Source organism: Tupaia chinensis, unplaced genomic scaffold, assembly GCF_000334495.1.
Source record: "Tupaia chinensis unplaced genomic scaffold, TupChi_1.0 Scaffold000250_1, whole genome shotgun sequence".
NCBI lineage: Eukaryota > Metazoa > Chordata > Mammalia > Scandentia > Tupaiidae > Tupaia > Tupaia belangeri.
In genome coordinates this window covers 190,605-205,551 of record NW_006159730.1, presented here as the reverse complement: position 1 = coordinate 205,551, position 14,947 = coordinate 190,605, and the positions used below count along the sequence as shown (strand labels likewise).

Below are 14,947 nucleotides of genomic sequence, written 5' to 3'. Positions count from 1 at the left end.
CTTTCCCTCTCTCTCTCTCTCAATCTCTTTTCATCTCTCTTCAGCGAGTGTGCATGCCCCAAGCAAAACGCAAAAAAACTAAAAAAACAAGAAGAAGAAGAAGATGACAAAAGATCCTACAAAGCCACTGAGTCATCTCTCAGCAAGTGTAACACAAGAAGTTCTTCTGTTGGAGCTAACCTCCATTACCAGAGTCAGGCAGCAGATGAAATGGTGGCCTTTACTGAGAGGCCATGTTAAACAGAAAATGAGGCTCTTCGCAAGCGTGGCTCTCACTCGTATGCCAAGAGGTTCTCACCATGGGAAGCACAGTAGGAACAACATACCACATCTCCAGTGTCACACACAGTCAGGGTCATACTGCTCATAGAACTTAATGATGGGTAGAGCCACCAAAGGTTCAAATGATTATTTTTATCTCTACTTCTCTTCTAGCACTCCCCTCTTTTAGAGAGAGCCCATAAAGTTGGATTCATATAAAATAGATATGAAAGGGAGCATTGTCAAGTTAGAATCCTATGATGCTGCCATCCATAATACTGCCTGACTTTACAAATGGGAATGTTTCGGGGCCAGGTGGTGGCACAGTGGAGGCACAGCTAGATCCATGTAAGAAGGGCACCAGTTCCCATCCTGAGATTTCCCTGAGCATGCTGTGCATGTGTATGCCCATGACCCAGGCCTTCCAAGATGGCAGTGGATGATGGCAAAGACCCTAGGGGGTGACCTATCTCAGTCTCTTGCTCTGTTTCTTTCTCATGGGAAAAATAAAATTTTAAAAATAAGACTGTTCTCATTTCTTATCTACCTTTATTGTCATTATCTATTTGAACAACAAAAATCTATAAGCCCCTGTGGAGGTTCTGATAGTCCCCCTTACATCATTCTATTCTGTAAGGGGGTGGGGGAATGACCTAGAAGCCCAACAAGATGAAGACTCATATTATGATATATCTATATATAATTTTAAAAAAAGAAAACACCCAAAATACCTCAGGGCAGGAAAACAGTACACATCCCAACTGAAGAAACATATTGAAGAATTATGGTGTTTGGCAGGTCCCACAGCCTAGGGATTAAGGAAACTGGATCACACATGGCCAACTACAATTTGAATTTCAACCCTGGCAGCTTTAAAAACACACCATGTATGCATACATGAGTGCCCAGAATCCTGATAGGATGGAGAAATGAAGAAGGGAGTGTGGCACAACCACGTCCCATTGGAGGGTGCGTTCTCCTTCTCCCTCTCTCTGTCTCTGGTGAGCGTATGTGCCCTCTGGAAATTTTAAAATAAGTAAATATAAAAGTATGTGTGCATCCTAACCTATATATATACACATATCTACAAATCTTCCCATATGCAATCATGTATAGCCATAGTAACTGAACATGAGTGTACACTGCCATCTATAACTCTGGTTTACTACTGCATGGATCAGTTCAGCCTCCTCCTCCTATTTATCTGTAATGCCTGTAATGCTCACTCCAACAGTGAGAAGTCCTGCATTTACTATCCATAATGCACTTACTAATTTAACTGCTCAATTCAGTATACAATTGGTATTAGAACTGAAAATCTAGACCCATGAGAGATTAAAAAAAATAACTATAGGATAGTCCTTATGTACAGTTTCTGTTGCTTTATTCTTACAAATTCCACTCATTTCCCAAATTACTCAGGTCTGTACCTCCCCTCCCCTTCCTCCTTCCCAGCACCTTCAATAATGTCATTTCATACATCCTTTTTTTTTTGGAGAGGTTTTTGCTATAGGGCATGTGTGCTTGCCAGAAAGACAGAGAGAGACAGAGAGACAGAAAGTGAGAAATCACCCCCCGGGGGATGGCCACGCCACAATCCCTTCTCCTCTATTCTCTTCTTGGGATCTTGGGCATGCACGTACATGCACCCGGTGTGAGTTTAAGCCACCAGGTCCGAGACTCGAACTGCGGTCGACTACATAGGAGTCCAGCAACATAGCCATTATGCCAACTGCTGGTCCCCATTTCATACATCTTTAATACAGTTAGATTGCTTTGATACATTCTGCATTCCATCATTGCTCTCTCAAAGACCTCTGGAATGGTTCTCAACCACCTGGGGCCTTCTCAGAGCTCTTGACGCACAGGCAACAAACCAAACTTATGGGACCCAGTTTTCAGTATTCTAGAAGTTCCACGGAAATCCCAATGTGTAGATCTTATCTACACATTGTAAGCTCTGGTTTGTAAACTCTGTTGAGTTTAGAACCACAAGATAACAGGGCCCTTAATTACCAACTCCTAACTAACTAACTTTCATGTTGTTCCTTTTTATTTTATATCTTCTTTTTAAATTTTATTTATTTCGACAGACAATCCTGCCACATAGTGATCTTTCCACTGACCTTCCAGTCAGCTAGGATCACGGGTACACAAGAAGGACTTGACGTGTTCAGATCAACCCATGTGGCTCTAGTAATCATCTGGCACCACAATAGTTAGGCCTTATTTTACATCTTTAAGCAAACTGAGCATTAAATTAATCACTGTACCAGATAGTATCCTAGACCCAAAACTTGTAATTTAGCATACACACACACACACATATGCATGTTTTTGCTATAGGGTGTGTGTGCTTGCCAGGGGTGGTGGTTGTGGAAAAGCACTCCCTCAGGGGAGATGGCCACACTGCAATCCCTTCTCCTTCATTCTCCTCTTGGATTTTCAGCACACACACACACATGTGCCTGGCATGATTTTCAAGCTGCAGGGTCTGGGACTCAAACCCTGCAGTCTGCCATGTGGGAGCCAGTGCCTTAACCACCATGCCATCTCCACCTATTACCCCCTCATATTTTTTTTAATCCGAGGAGTAGACAGTAAGATAAGACTATATACTTCCAGGAAGCCTTTAGTTTCTTCATGTTTCTAACCTACAATAGATATTAATCCTAAAATTTCCAAATACTCTTCTTTTAGTTCACAGAATAAAAGTCTGTCGATAAACACTCCAATGTCTCATTTAAAGACAAATGCTTCATTCATATTTCACGAGAACAATTTTACACAAACTATGAAGCTGCAGGTATAAAAAGCAAAACACATTTGATGAAAGAAGCAAATTGAGCTTTGAACACTCGACAGAATGCCAATAAGTCAGCAGTTTTTTTCTACCAAAGGCAAATTTTAAAATCTCAGAAACCTCATTAAGAAAATTCCATTGATGTGAATAAAAGGAATAAAATTTGAGTCCGAATTTTTTAAAATTATTTTTCAGTCTCAGTGGTCTTCTTGGGATATTTCTTCATAACTTATTTCAAAACCAAATCGCTGGTAAACTCCACTTGTGGTAGAAAGACAGCTCCCACCAAGAAGAGAGAAGAGGGAAAAGAAGGAAAGAAAATGGGAGAATGGAGGAGAAAAGATAATTTAAAAAAAGAAAAGAAGAAAAAGAAATCCACATTAAACTATAGCTTGGAGCATATAGCGAAACTTACAAATAAAAACTTATTTTTCAGAAGGCTAAAAGCCCTTTTAGGGTCCCCCTTACCTTCTCTCTTTTTCTTCATGTTTCATGTAGCTTTTTTTTTTTTTTTTGAGAGAACCATGTTAAATTATATTCCAGCATGGTTGCATCACATCACACTTAAAGTGTGACACAAAGAATTAAGACATTATGAAAGAATTATTACATTTTTTAACAATAAACAAGGTGTAGGGTATATGGCTAAAGGAGGGCAGATTATTGTGCTATCGAGTGACAAAATTATCTTTATCATGACACAAACTACATCTTAGCTCATAGTAAGGCTTTATCACTTTGTTCCACTTCTCAGGTATCTCTTTGTAAGTGACTAGGACATATCTATACCAAATAAAAATTGATGCCATGGTAAAATTAGCCTCAGGATCTTCCTCAACTTTTGCATCCAATGATTAAGAGCCACATTCCCTGGAACTGTATTTCTCTTGCCTGCAATATCTTTGCTATTCCTTCAACAACCAGATTTAAGGCTTTTGTTCTTACAAAGAAAAGCAACTAGACAAAAAAGTTCCTGATTAGGAATTCTGAATTGTTCTTAGCATACTCCTATTACTAGGAGTACTTCTTTACTCTTCAACTGTTTATTTGCCAAATAGTTGGAAAAGGATAATCAGTCTAAGAAAATGTTTCAAGTCAATTGTTGTCTTTTATTATTATCTTTAAAATGTCATATAAAGGCCTTAGAAATTATCTGGCTTGTTACTATAGCTGAAGAAGTCTTAGATCTTACTAAGCTGAATTGTACCTCCTCAGAGGCATAAATACCACCCAAGAATTTTCTTATACCCTTATTTTTAACTGTCAAGGCTTGGTCTATCAAAGCAGCTGAATTTGAAACAAGTTCAATATTATTGCCTTCAAGGATCAACTCATCTTTTTCGGCTTGAGATACTGAACAAGCAACACCTGATCACATTTGAACCCACCAGATGTATTTTTCACCCAAGAAATTTCAGATTTCAACAAGAGACCCATTCTCCTGAATAACGACGTTGATGGGGAGATGAGCGTATACAGACCTCATCTTGGAGCAGAAGCCCAACGTAACACCCTTGATCATGTTCTGTCCGTGACTACAGATAGTGCGAATGGTCACCAGTTCCTTTCTGTTTCCCCACCATTCGTCAACCTGCAGCCTCTTCTTTTTCTTTCCAAGGAGAATGAGCTCTACATTGATGTGACTGAAGTCCTTCCGTAGAGTTTCTCTGGGGCCCTTCACAATAACTGTACATTCCTTCAGAGTGATGTCGACATTCTCTGGAATGTCGATGGTCTGATTTCTGAAAATGGTCTTCGTCCTCACAGTAGACGCAACAACAACAAAAAAAGCTCATGTAACATTCTTGAGATTTCAACATAGATGAACATGTGGGGTTGTTTGTTTGTTTGTTTCCACAGAGCATGTGCACTAGCCAGAGAGAAAGAAGGAAAGTAAGAAAGCACCCCAATGGGGAAGGATCATGCCATAATCCCTTCTCCTCAATCTCTCTCTCTCTCTCTGATAATTTTTGGGCACACATACATATGTGTCTGATGTGTTTCTCAAGTCCAATACTCCAACTGAACAGTCAGCCATGTGAGATCTAGCCACTTTAATTACCAGGCTATGGGCTAATCCACATATGTTTTTATTTTTTATTTTACTTATTATTATTTAATTTGACCAATGAGAGACAGATATATATAGAGAGAGCATGTGAGAAAGTAAGCCACTAGGTCTAGGATTCGAACTGTGGTTGGCCATGTGGGAGTCCAATGTCTTAACCACCATGCCACCTTCCAGCCTAATCCCCCATGTGTTTTGAAGTAACAGCCAATAGAGAATCAGTTTCCATTTACATGGGTTCTAGCTTTTAAGATTCTGTGCTTAAGATCTTTACCATTATAAAATTGGTGCCATAAAAGTGCCTTCTTTACAAATATTTATAGCTCGGTAGCATTAATTTCATTTTTAAACTTTTAGTAATATAAGAAGAAAGAGAAACTAACCTAATTTAGTTGTGCTATCTGGTTGTTGGTCAAATTAGCACTGCTGACTCCACTGGCATCCCACCACTAACATCTCTGGGCCTAGAGGGCCTCTATGAAACACACACAAGATGGAGATCTTGAAAACAGGCTTAATTTACCTAACATTCCACTTTAGGAGGGCAGTTACTTCAGATTTTCTAATCATTTCCCACTAATTGCCCTTGGCTCATGTTTTTCCAAAACTTCCTCTATGGGAGTGTTGGTCTTGTCTACAGTCAAAAAGACTTGTGTCTTTGAGGTTGAGGAATCTGAACCGCATAGCTTACTGTTTGTTTCTGTCTGTCTCTGCCTCTTTCTCTTCCCAGTTTGTCTCTAGATGTTTATTTTGTTCATTTTGGGCTTGAGAGTATTAAGTTAGGTTTCCTTACATATCTGACTTGGGTTTGCGTGTCTCCACAGTGGCCACTCTGCCAGTCCCAACACCTCCCAAGTGGTTTTCTCTTTTCTCTTATAATGTATAAATAATAAGCAATAATAATGAAGTGACCCAAAGTACTAAAGAATAGCTGTGATTCAAGCTTCCACATGTGCTGACCAGGCTACTCTATAGTCAATGACACTTAAGGAGTTCTTTCTTCTGCTAACAAACACTGTGGGGGAAATCAATGACATGTTCCCTGTCTTCTTTCCAAAGTAATCCATATACTTTGTAGGAAAATGTACAGCATTATTTTAAGCCACCTCTAAAACAGAGTTTGAAATGACTGCACCAAGACATTATTTGACATGATCACACTTATGTTAGAAAAAAAAAAAAAAGTGGATGCATGAAGAAAGTGTTGGTAGGAAAGATGCCCAAATTAGATAGACTGTCTTTGGGTAGGAGAATTGTAGGATTCTTTTTTATGTTTTGTTCTGTTTTGTTTTTAGGTTTTTACCATAGGGCACATGTGCTCACTGGAGAGAGAGATAGAAAGAAAAAGCAAAAAATCACCCCTCAGGGGGATGGACACATTGCTATCCCTTCTCCTCCATTCTCTTCGTAGGATTTTGGACACACACACACAAGCGCCTGGCATGATTTTCAAGCTGCCGGGCCCAAGACTCGAACCATAGTCTGCCACATGGGAGTCTAGCACCCTAACCATCACACCCGCCCGGCCCCAAGACTCGAACCATAGTCTGCCACATGGGAGTCTAGCACCCTAACCACCATGACACCTGCTGACCCCATATGGCTGTTTTTTTTTCCCTACTCTTAAAATTTCCAGTTTTTCTGCTGTGAACATGTATTATTTCTATGGTTATAAGAGATTAAATTCATTTCTTTCCAAAAGCAAGATACTACATTTACAATTCTTTCTGGCACTTGTGCCAAGCCCACTTTCTGCCAGCCAGACATGGAGCAACTGCCATGGCACCATTTCATGTCCAGATCTTCAAGGATTGAGACTCCCAGAACAAAGAGCATGATGCCAGTCAGTTCTATCCCCACCTCCCCTTGTGTTCCTATCTCCGTACCACCTTCACCTCTAGGGAAAGTCAAGAAAATATTCACATGGTCTTATTTAGATGTCATTGTCCCCTGTCCTTGATTTTTTCCATCCAGTCACATGATAAAGAGCTTTAGCCAAAGAAGGTTCATGTGATCTTAGTCCAACGCAGACCATGGGTGATAACTACTGCAGTGTGAATGTCACTATGTGTGGTCTGTCACCCATAGCCTCGCTCACATTCTGGAACTTCATTTGCTGAAGAGCAGAGCACCCCCTACCAGGAACTTCTGTAGCTCACTCACCTGACACAGTGGCATCTGGTTTCAAGCAGGAACTTACTTTACAACTGGAAATACTAATTTCTAACCAAATGCACAAGTGTGCGAGACAGTGACCAATCAGACCCTTCACAGCTCCCTGATTAAGAGAGGGTTTGTGAACTTCTGTCTGTGACCAGGACTCCACATAGCAGCCAAGGTTCGCCCACCCCACTGCGCCTCCACAAGCTGTCTCTTACTAGCTGCTCGTGCCCCTTCTCCTTGGCGCGGCATTTCTGCTGCCTACCGTGGAGGTGAACTCCGCTCAAAGGTGTGATCTCATTTCTTCACACCACTTAGCGCTGCTTACTTGAGCTGATTGGCCTCTTTCTTCCTCCTCACTTTCTGTATTGACCCATTTCATTCTATCTGCCTGCTTTTCTTCCTCCAAATGCTTTGTCCTCTCTCCCCATTCCACCTATGAAGGATTTCCACACTCCACTGTAACAGCGACAGAATCAGATCCCAGCCCTTCAATGGGTCATTCTCCCCTCTGAGCAAAATGCCAGGCCCAGATGGCATCCACAGAGTGTAGGGACCTCACTCCTGGGCTCAACATAAATGGAATGTGACTGTCAACTGCTAAGGTGGGTCTGAGGTGCTGGTTTGCAGGAGCTGACTGGCTATTTCCCACCCAAAACATTATTTCTCCCATCAACAGGCATTCTCAGTGAATAAGCCAAAAGCTAGTGTGATTCCGATGCTCTGAGGGGTCATCAAGAACACCACAAAGAGGTGGTCTGCCCTGTCCAATACAATAGAATAAAATTAAGTTAAAAATTCGGTTTCTCACTCACACTTGCCACAGGTCACATGCTCAGGAGACACAGGTGGCTATCAGTTACTAGTATGGACAGCACACATCCATCCTCAGGGAACACGTTCGACGTCACGGAATGCTCTACTGAAACTGAACCAAGGCCGTTCGTGAGACCACCCTGCACTCACATCACACCATGCTGAACAGTACAAGTAGCAAAGACTTAGTCCTCCATCCCACATACGTAGAACAGCATTTCCTGGGACTGGGAAGCACCTGTAAAACCACAGAAGAGTTTGGATGTGGCTTCCAGGGAGAGCCATTTCCCATTCCAGACCCCAGCTCACCAAATGACCACTGATCAGTGCTGACTGTCCCTTCCTCTGTCTCAGAAGGTGTTTTACAATCTATTATGATTGGCCCTTGAGCCACTCTCTTTCTCTTGCGCGGGCCACTCCTACCTCTTGGGAGTGTACTTTCACTTTTGCTTAATAAACTGTCCTTTACTTTCAGGCTTTGTCTGCCTGTCTTTCTCTCTCTCAATAACTACACAGATAAATCTAAAGGGGAAAAAAATACACTATTTTCTTTACATACATTCATGGGGCCTTGTTGACCCAAAAAGTTCAAATGAACAAAAAAGCAAATGCTAGCACAAAAAAAATGCTCCTTCATGGCCCTTTTCCTAAATCACTGCGTGAAAATCATACATGTGCTTGTCTCTCCCAAATCCGCCAAAACGACCCCTTCCAGACACAGCGATGTTACTGACAACGCACTCTGGTCAGGCCAGGCTACGACTTCCACCCACAGATCCTCTTATCCAACGAGTGTACCAGATGAAGACTAGAATGTGTGTGTTTGTGTGTGTTTGATGACTTTAAATCATTGATTTAAATTTAATCATTGTACATTAGTTAAATTTAATCATTGTACATCTTTATAGCATGCAATATACTTTTTCTTTCTCTACAGCCTAAACTTAAATCATTCTACTTTTTAATACTTTTAACAGCCAAATCCCTCACCACCACCTCCCCACCTCAGTAATGAGTCTTAGTAAACATTCTTCAAAGCTAGCATTCCTGGGAGCATGATGCATTTGTAGATGAGACATCCTGTATGCGTGCGTAACAGCTATGTGCTGGCGGCCAGGACCCACAACAGCCATCCACATGGGGATGGTGATGTTGGCTTTCCTTTTGCCTTCCTCTTCCCTCCTTCTGGGAGTAAATTATTACTCTTACCTTATATAGCAGAAAAATAAAAGGCGTGCATATCGTTTAGTGCGGACTAAGCTTCTGTTCCAATTTCGCGCAGGGAAATGCAGCAACTTACTCTGGCTTGTGGCCAAGGTACTGGCAAACAGCACTGCAGGAGCTTCCTCTATGCTTTGTGATTTCCGAACTGCTGTAACTGCTCTGTCGTGTGCCTGCCAAACATGTCAACCACAGTCCCCTGGCCTCCTGGGAGCCCCCAGCACACATCGGCTCAGGACTCACCCACCATTACTATTGTCTTGGTTTTCCTTGATTTCACATGAGCCTGAGTCCTCACCACCACCTGGCCACCTGCAACTTCTAAGACTGCTCTGCCCAAATGTCTTTCCAGGCATGTGAGCTGCTTCAGCTTCACTGACTAGGAAGGTATCTGCTCATCTGCTTCTTACCAGCCCCAGAAGTCTTCACAGACCATGCAGGTGGCCATACTAGCACCTGCTGATGGCCTGGTCTCTGTTCTCAACACCTCCAACAGCTTCACTGCACTCCACTCACCTCAAAATAACTCAAGGGATATGCCTGGGGCTCAAATTAGCCTTGAAGAAACAAATAAATGCATGAGGAGGGGATTTAGGAAGGTACCCTTATGGGCTGTAAACTATTAGTAGAATCCTTGTGCAAAGATGAGAATTCACAGGTCCATGGGAGGAAATGCCTTCACCTTGTCAAGGAAGCTCCTGGCTTCTGCGAAAGGACACCCACATTAGATACAAGTGCCAGGATGCAAGTATCTGGTCCTTTCCTGAGGCCAGCAAGGTAGATCAGATCAGAGCTGCTCCATGGATCCTCCACTGGGTATCAAAATAGGACAGTAGAGAGCTTGGGGATCCTGGAGCAGGGGGAATGAAATGACTTGATTCTGCCCCTTACTCTCTACCAGTGGCTTGGCTGCACCACATGAGGCTGAAGCAAGTAGGGCCTACTTCACAGGAATAACACAGCAACACGTGACAAGTCCCAAGTCAATGTCTGGCTCAGCATAATAAACCTGCTAGGAAACGTTTTGCTTGTTTTGCTTTTCATATTGTAAAATGTGCTCCATCTCCTGAAGGCACAGTAGTATAACTGATACTGTAAAGAAAATGTACCTGGGTCAGTTTCAAGAAATTGGCAAGGTTCCCAGGAAGAGTTATTTTATATTAAAATATATCTTCTTCTTATTCCCTGTGTTCTGTGCCTGTGATATACCTCTGAGCAGAAGGAAAGCAAGGTTTTGGAATGTACCTGAATCTAGGCTGTCCTCCTGGTCTTCAGGTTCTTTCGGTTGGACCTCCAAGCTTTTGACACTCTGAAAAAGACATGGTTAGGTGAATGTTTTCTTTAATAATATATCTGCTACACAAATGCTTGTGTCTTTATGTTTATGAACTAGGAAAGCAGCCTTGGAAAACAACAGTAAAAATATGTTATGTGCATTGCATTATGTAAACAGTCTTGTGCTTCATTAATATTATTTAAGAGCTGAAAACAAGGAAAAGATCTATCCCAAGTTGAAACACAGCTCAAGCTGCCCAGAGGTTATTTCATTCTCAGAGAATATCTCTTAGGTGAGCTCTTGCAATTGCATTGTTGGCAAACATCCACAGATATCAAACTAAGCACAAACTTGTTCTAGGAAATATGCTGACCTACTCTGCACATACAGCTAACCCCCAGAAAGGTAGTTAGGGCTGGTTATAGAGAGTAGAAATTGACAATTTGATAAAGGACTCAATTTTAAATTATTCTGAATGTGACTCCACGCACATACCTAGTTGTGTGTGTGAGTATAACTTTTCTTTTTATTAGTATTAGTCCTTATTTCAACTTTCACTCTGTAGAAAAGGGCAAAGAAGAATTCAGGGAAGAAATCATTACCTTTACATCTTCCTTTTCACATGATGTTCTGTGGGACACCAAATTCTTAATCTCTGCAAAAAGAATAAACCTCATCAAGATCTGCTGACTGGAAATTTCGTTGAAAAAGAAGAAGATGATGATGACAAAGAAGAAGAAGAAAGTAGATGACAAATGAGGTGCCCAGGAGTCATCATCACAGAGCTAAGTTTTTAGATGAGGCTTCTTAAAAATCAGCTCTCCACAGAGCAGAATATCTATCCGATAACCTGATTGCCCACACTCTGGTATTATTTGTATGGACCAAGAAGTAAGCAAGCCAGGAGCTCACAGGAAATCCTGAGGGGGGGAAATGACCATTAAATAAACAAATGTCCTTGATTCCAAAGGAAGGCTGTCACTGCCGAATGCTCTTCAAAACAGCACAGACTGCGAGGATGTGACTCGTGCCTACCTGAGGAAATCTCCCACACACGGCTATTTCCTCAAATACACAGACTTCAATAAGCTTCAAAAGAGCTTTCAAAGAGCATCATCCATTCTAGAAGAGGCTGACTTTCCTTGCACATCGCTGAAAGTCAAGAACATCAGCACAGCCCTTTGCTTCTGCCCCAGCCAGGAGGGGCAGGGCCAGCCCAGGCACACGGGCTGTCCTCCTCCTGAATAAAGACTTTCCTGCAAATAGCAGTGATTGGGATGCTCTGGGGTGAACAGGAAGGCTCACTTAACAAGATATTTTTCTCTGTGGTTTGATTGATTGGTTCTGGTTCCAAATATTGTCAACAAGAGCCACTGTTGTACCAACTACCACGAGCAGGTTTGGGGCCTGAAAGACCTAAAAGTGGTGGATATTCTTAAAGCGTAGAAGACTTCAGATATTTCCTCTGGATATGTAGTACTAGACAACTTGTAGGAACCCAAGCTCTTTTCTGGACTCTGAGCTTCCCTACCCTCATGGCTTACTTGATGCTAATCCTGGAAAAATTCTGTAAGTTTTCGCACCAGGTACATTAACTAGACATAGGCTACTGTACTTTGCTACTCTATTTTTTTTTTAATTTGCTATAGGGCACATGCACTCACCAGAGAGACACAGGGGGGAGGGGGGTTGTAAAAAATCACCCCCAGGAAAAATGGCCATGCCATAATCCCTTCTCCTCTGTTCTTCTTTGGGGATTTTAGATATATGTGCACACATGTTCACCATGTGTCTTAGGTTGCTGGGTCTGGGACTTGAACTGCATGGTTAGCCGTGTGGGATTCAGTTGCTTTAACCACCATGACACTAGCTGGCCCCTACTCTTTTGTTACATTTTTTTTTATTTTTAAATTGATTTAATTTTTTAAAGACAGGGTCTCAGCCTCTCAGCTGATATAACAGACTAGCAGGTGCCATCTGACTGGTTCTTTCTTAGATAGAGTCTTGTTATGTTGCCCAGGCCAGCCATGAGCTCACGATCCACTAGCTTTAGCCTCTCATGTCACTGGGCACAAGTGCATATCACTGTGCCTGACCTTTAGTTAGGACCAGGACTCAAACCTGGGCCTCCTACATGGTCCCAGCCTGTGAAGCGCAGCATCTGAGCCACTGTGGCTGCACCTACTTGCCACTTCTGCTCATTTACATTACCTAATGTCTCTAGCCTCCAAGTGGGTTTACTCAAGCTCTTCTTACTGCCAGGCAACAATGCTAGGCATTTCATCCATGTTTCTGCTTAGAAAAAGTATAAAGCAAGTCTTTGTAAGTCTCTACATGACAAAGCATAGTAACAATGACAAATTATAAGGAAAAACTAGTAAGTAACAATGCAAGGATAGGGAAGAAAACCCAACAATCTCCCACACCAACTGAATTTATCTGACATCCAGCAAGTAATACACATTTGTGCTCCATCAAGGCATAGTTCTCTTGAATGCATAAAACATACAAGGAGTCTTCAAGAAGCTCATAGAAAAAGCATATTATGAAAAAAAAATAGATTTCAAAAAAAAATTTGCACCAAAATAAACTCATACTTTAGTTACATTTGTGCACAAACTCTTTTGAAGTTCTTTCATATTATCTTATATGATTAAAATTATTAAGATAATACCCTCAACTTTGTGTGGTCCTGTCAATTGATCTCAACAGGGAATGAAGACAAAGCCATAGCACACATTCAGCCTGGGCAGTTTGTGCTCCCCAGCATCTCTGCCCACCTTTAGATGTGCATCTCACATAAGGCCTGAAGGTGGCAGCAGAGGAATATTTGCATGACTGACATTGCCCAAGGTTCTGAAGTCAAACTGGTCCAACCCTGTCCTTCAAGAGCCTGCCTTTAAGCAGGAGAGTCTAAAATACAACGCTGAAATAAACTTTTTCATTCACCACACAGATGCAAAAAATCGATGTAAAGCACCTACCATGGGGTTTGTTACACTGTATATGCACAGTAGGGGCTGTGTTTTGTTTTGAAACTCATATACCTAAACTAAAAATTGAGGTAAGTGGGAAAGATACCAACAAAATATTAAAACAAAAAATAAAATAAAATAAAAAAGAAAGAAAGAAAAAGAAAAAGGAAGGAAGGGTAACCAGAACCAAAGTTTCAAGACATGTCTGCATAGACATCAAAAGAATAGGATATTCTTTGATGCTATCTCTGACCATAAGCTCTTATTAAATGGTAATTATATTGCATTTCTAAAGAATTCAATACATGTAGGATTTATACAGAAGAATATTACACATTTTATTACAGAGTCCTAACAAAAAAGGCAGGAAAATCGGAATCTAGTTTGCAATAACAAAGATGTTCACTGCTCACAGTATACTAGGGTTCCAGCTTCTCTGTCTCCAAAGACTGGTGAGCTCATCCTTCACTGCCAGGCCTACGTTTGTCCTGACAGTCTAGTATAAATTTTTTTTTTCATCTTTAAAGCCAGTACTACAATAGGGGCCAGCAGGTGGTGTGGTGGTTAAAGGCTCTGGATTCCCATAGAGCTGACTATGATTGGAGTCCCAGACTTGGTGGCTTGCTTTCTTGCTTTCCCTTTCTCTGTGTGTGTGTCTCTGTCTGAATTTAAAATGATAATAATAATAATAATAAATGTAATTAAATGAATAGATCTTTTTAAAAAAATACTATGACCTACATTAAAATATGTGAGTCTTCATAAAAATTATACTTCATCATTCTAAAGGTGTTTTCAAATTAATGAAGTCTTTAGCCTAAAACAATTGACGATATTTGTGACAGTATGTAGATTCAGGTTAATAATATGCCTTGAATTAAGCTAGGACTAAACTAGATCTTGGAGCTTTCAAAGAACTTGGCACTCATTCTACTGCAGTTTAATTAAATTGCTCCAGGAGAGTTTCTGCTAAATTAGTAGGATCCTTTTACACTAACCCACTGTACCACCAATTGCACCATGCAATCAAACCACTCATTGCTATAGCAACCTTCAGCAGATAATGGTGTCAGTAACTCCCTATTCTGTTTTAAAGGCCTATTAATCCTGCCTTAAAGACCCACCCAGGAGTAAGGATTACTCCTCTAAATCAGACTTACCAAACTTGATAAACATCTTATTATTGCCAAACTATAATGGAACAAGAGATAATCTCTAAAACTTACATTCATTAGTAACACTGTCCCAGCAAACAGGGTTAAGTAGCTTTAATATTAATACCACTGTCTCATTAAGAAGCAGGTTTGCCTAAAAGATCTCAAGTCTGTGCATAAGTCTTACCGTCTCCTTGTGCAAAATGGGAACAC

The 14,947-nt window shown here is 41.2% G+C and overlaps 1 protein-coding gene across 1 annotated transcript in view; it reads right to left on the bottom strand.

The window, feature by feature from the left end:
* The window catches only part of ARHGEF28 (Rho guanine nucleotide exchange factor 28), a gene marked incomplete in the record, with an annotated part of 274,949 nt that overhangs the window by 156,575 nt on the left and 103,427 nt on the right, over positions 1-14,947 (bottom strand). Inside the window, 2 exon segments of the mRNA XM_027772037.1 lie at positions 10,575-10,638; positions 11,208-11,260. Of these exon segments, the coding sequence (XP_027627838.1) occupies positions 10,575-10,638; positions 11,208-11,260 (117 nt within the window).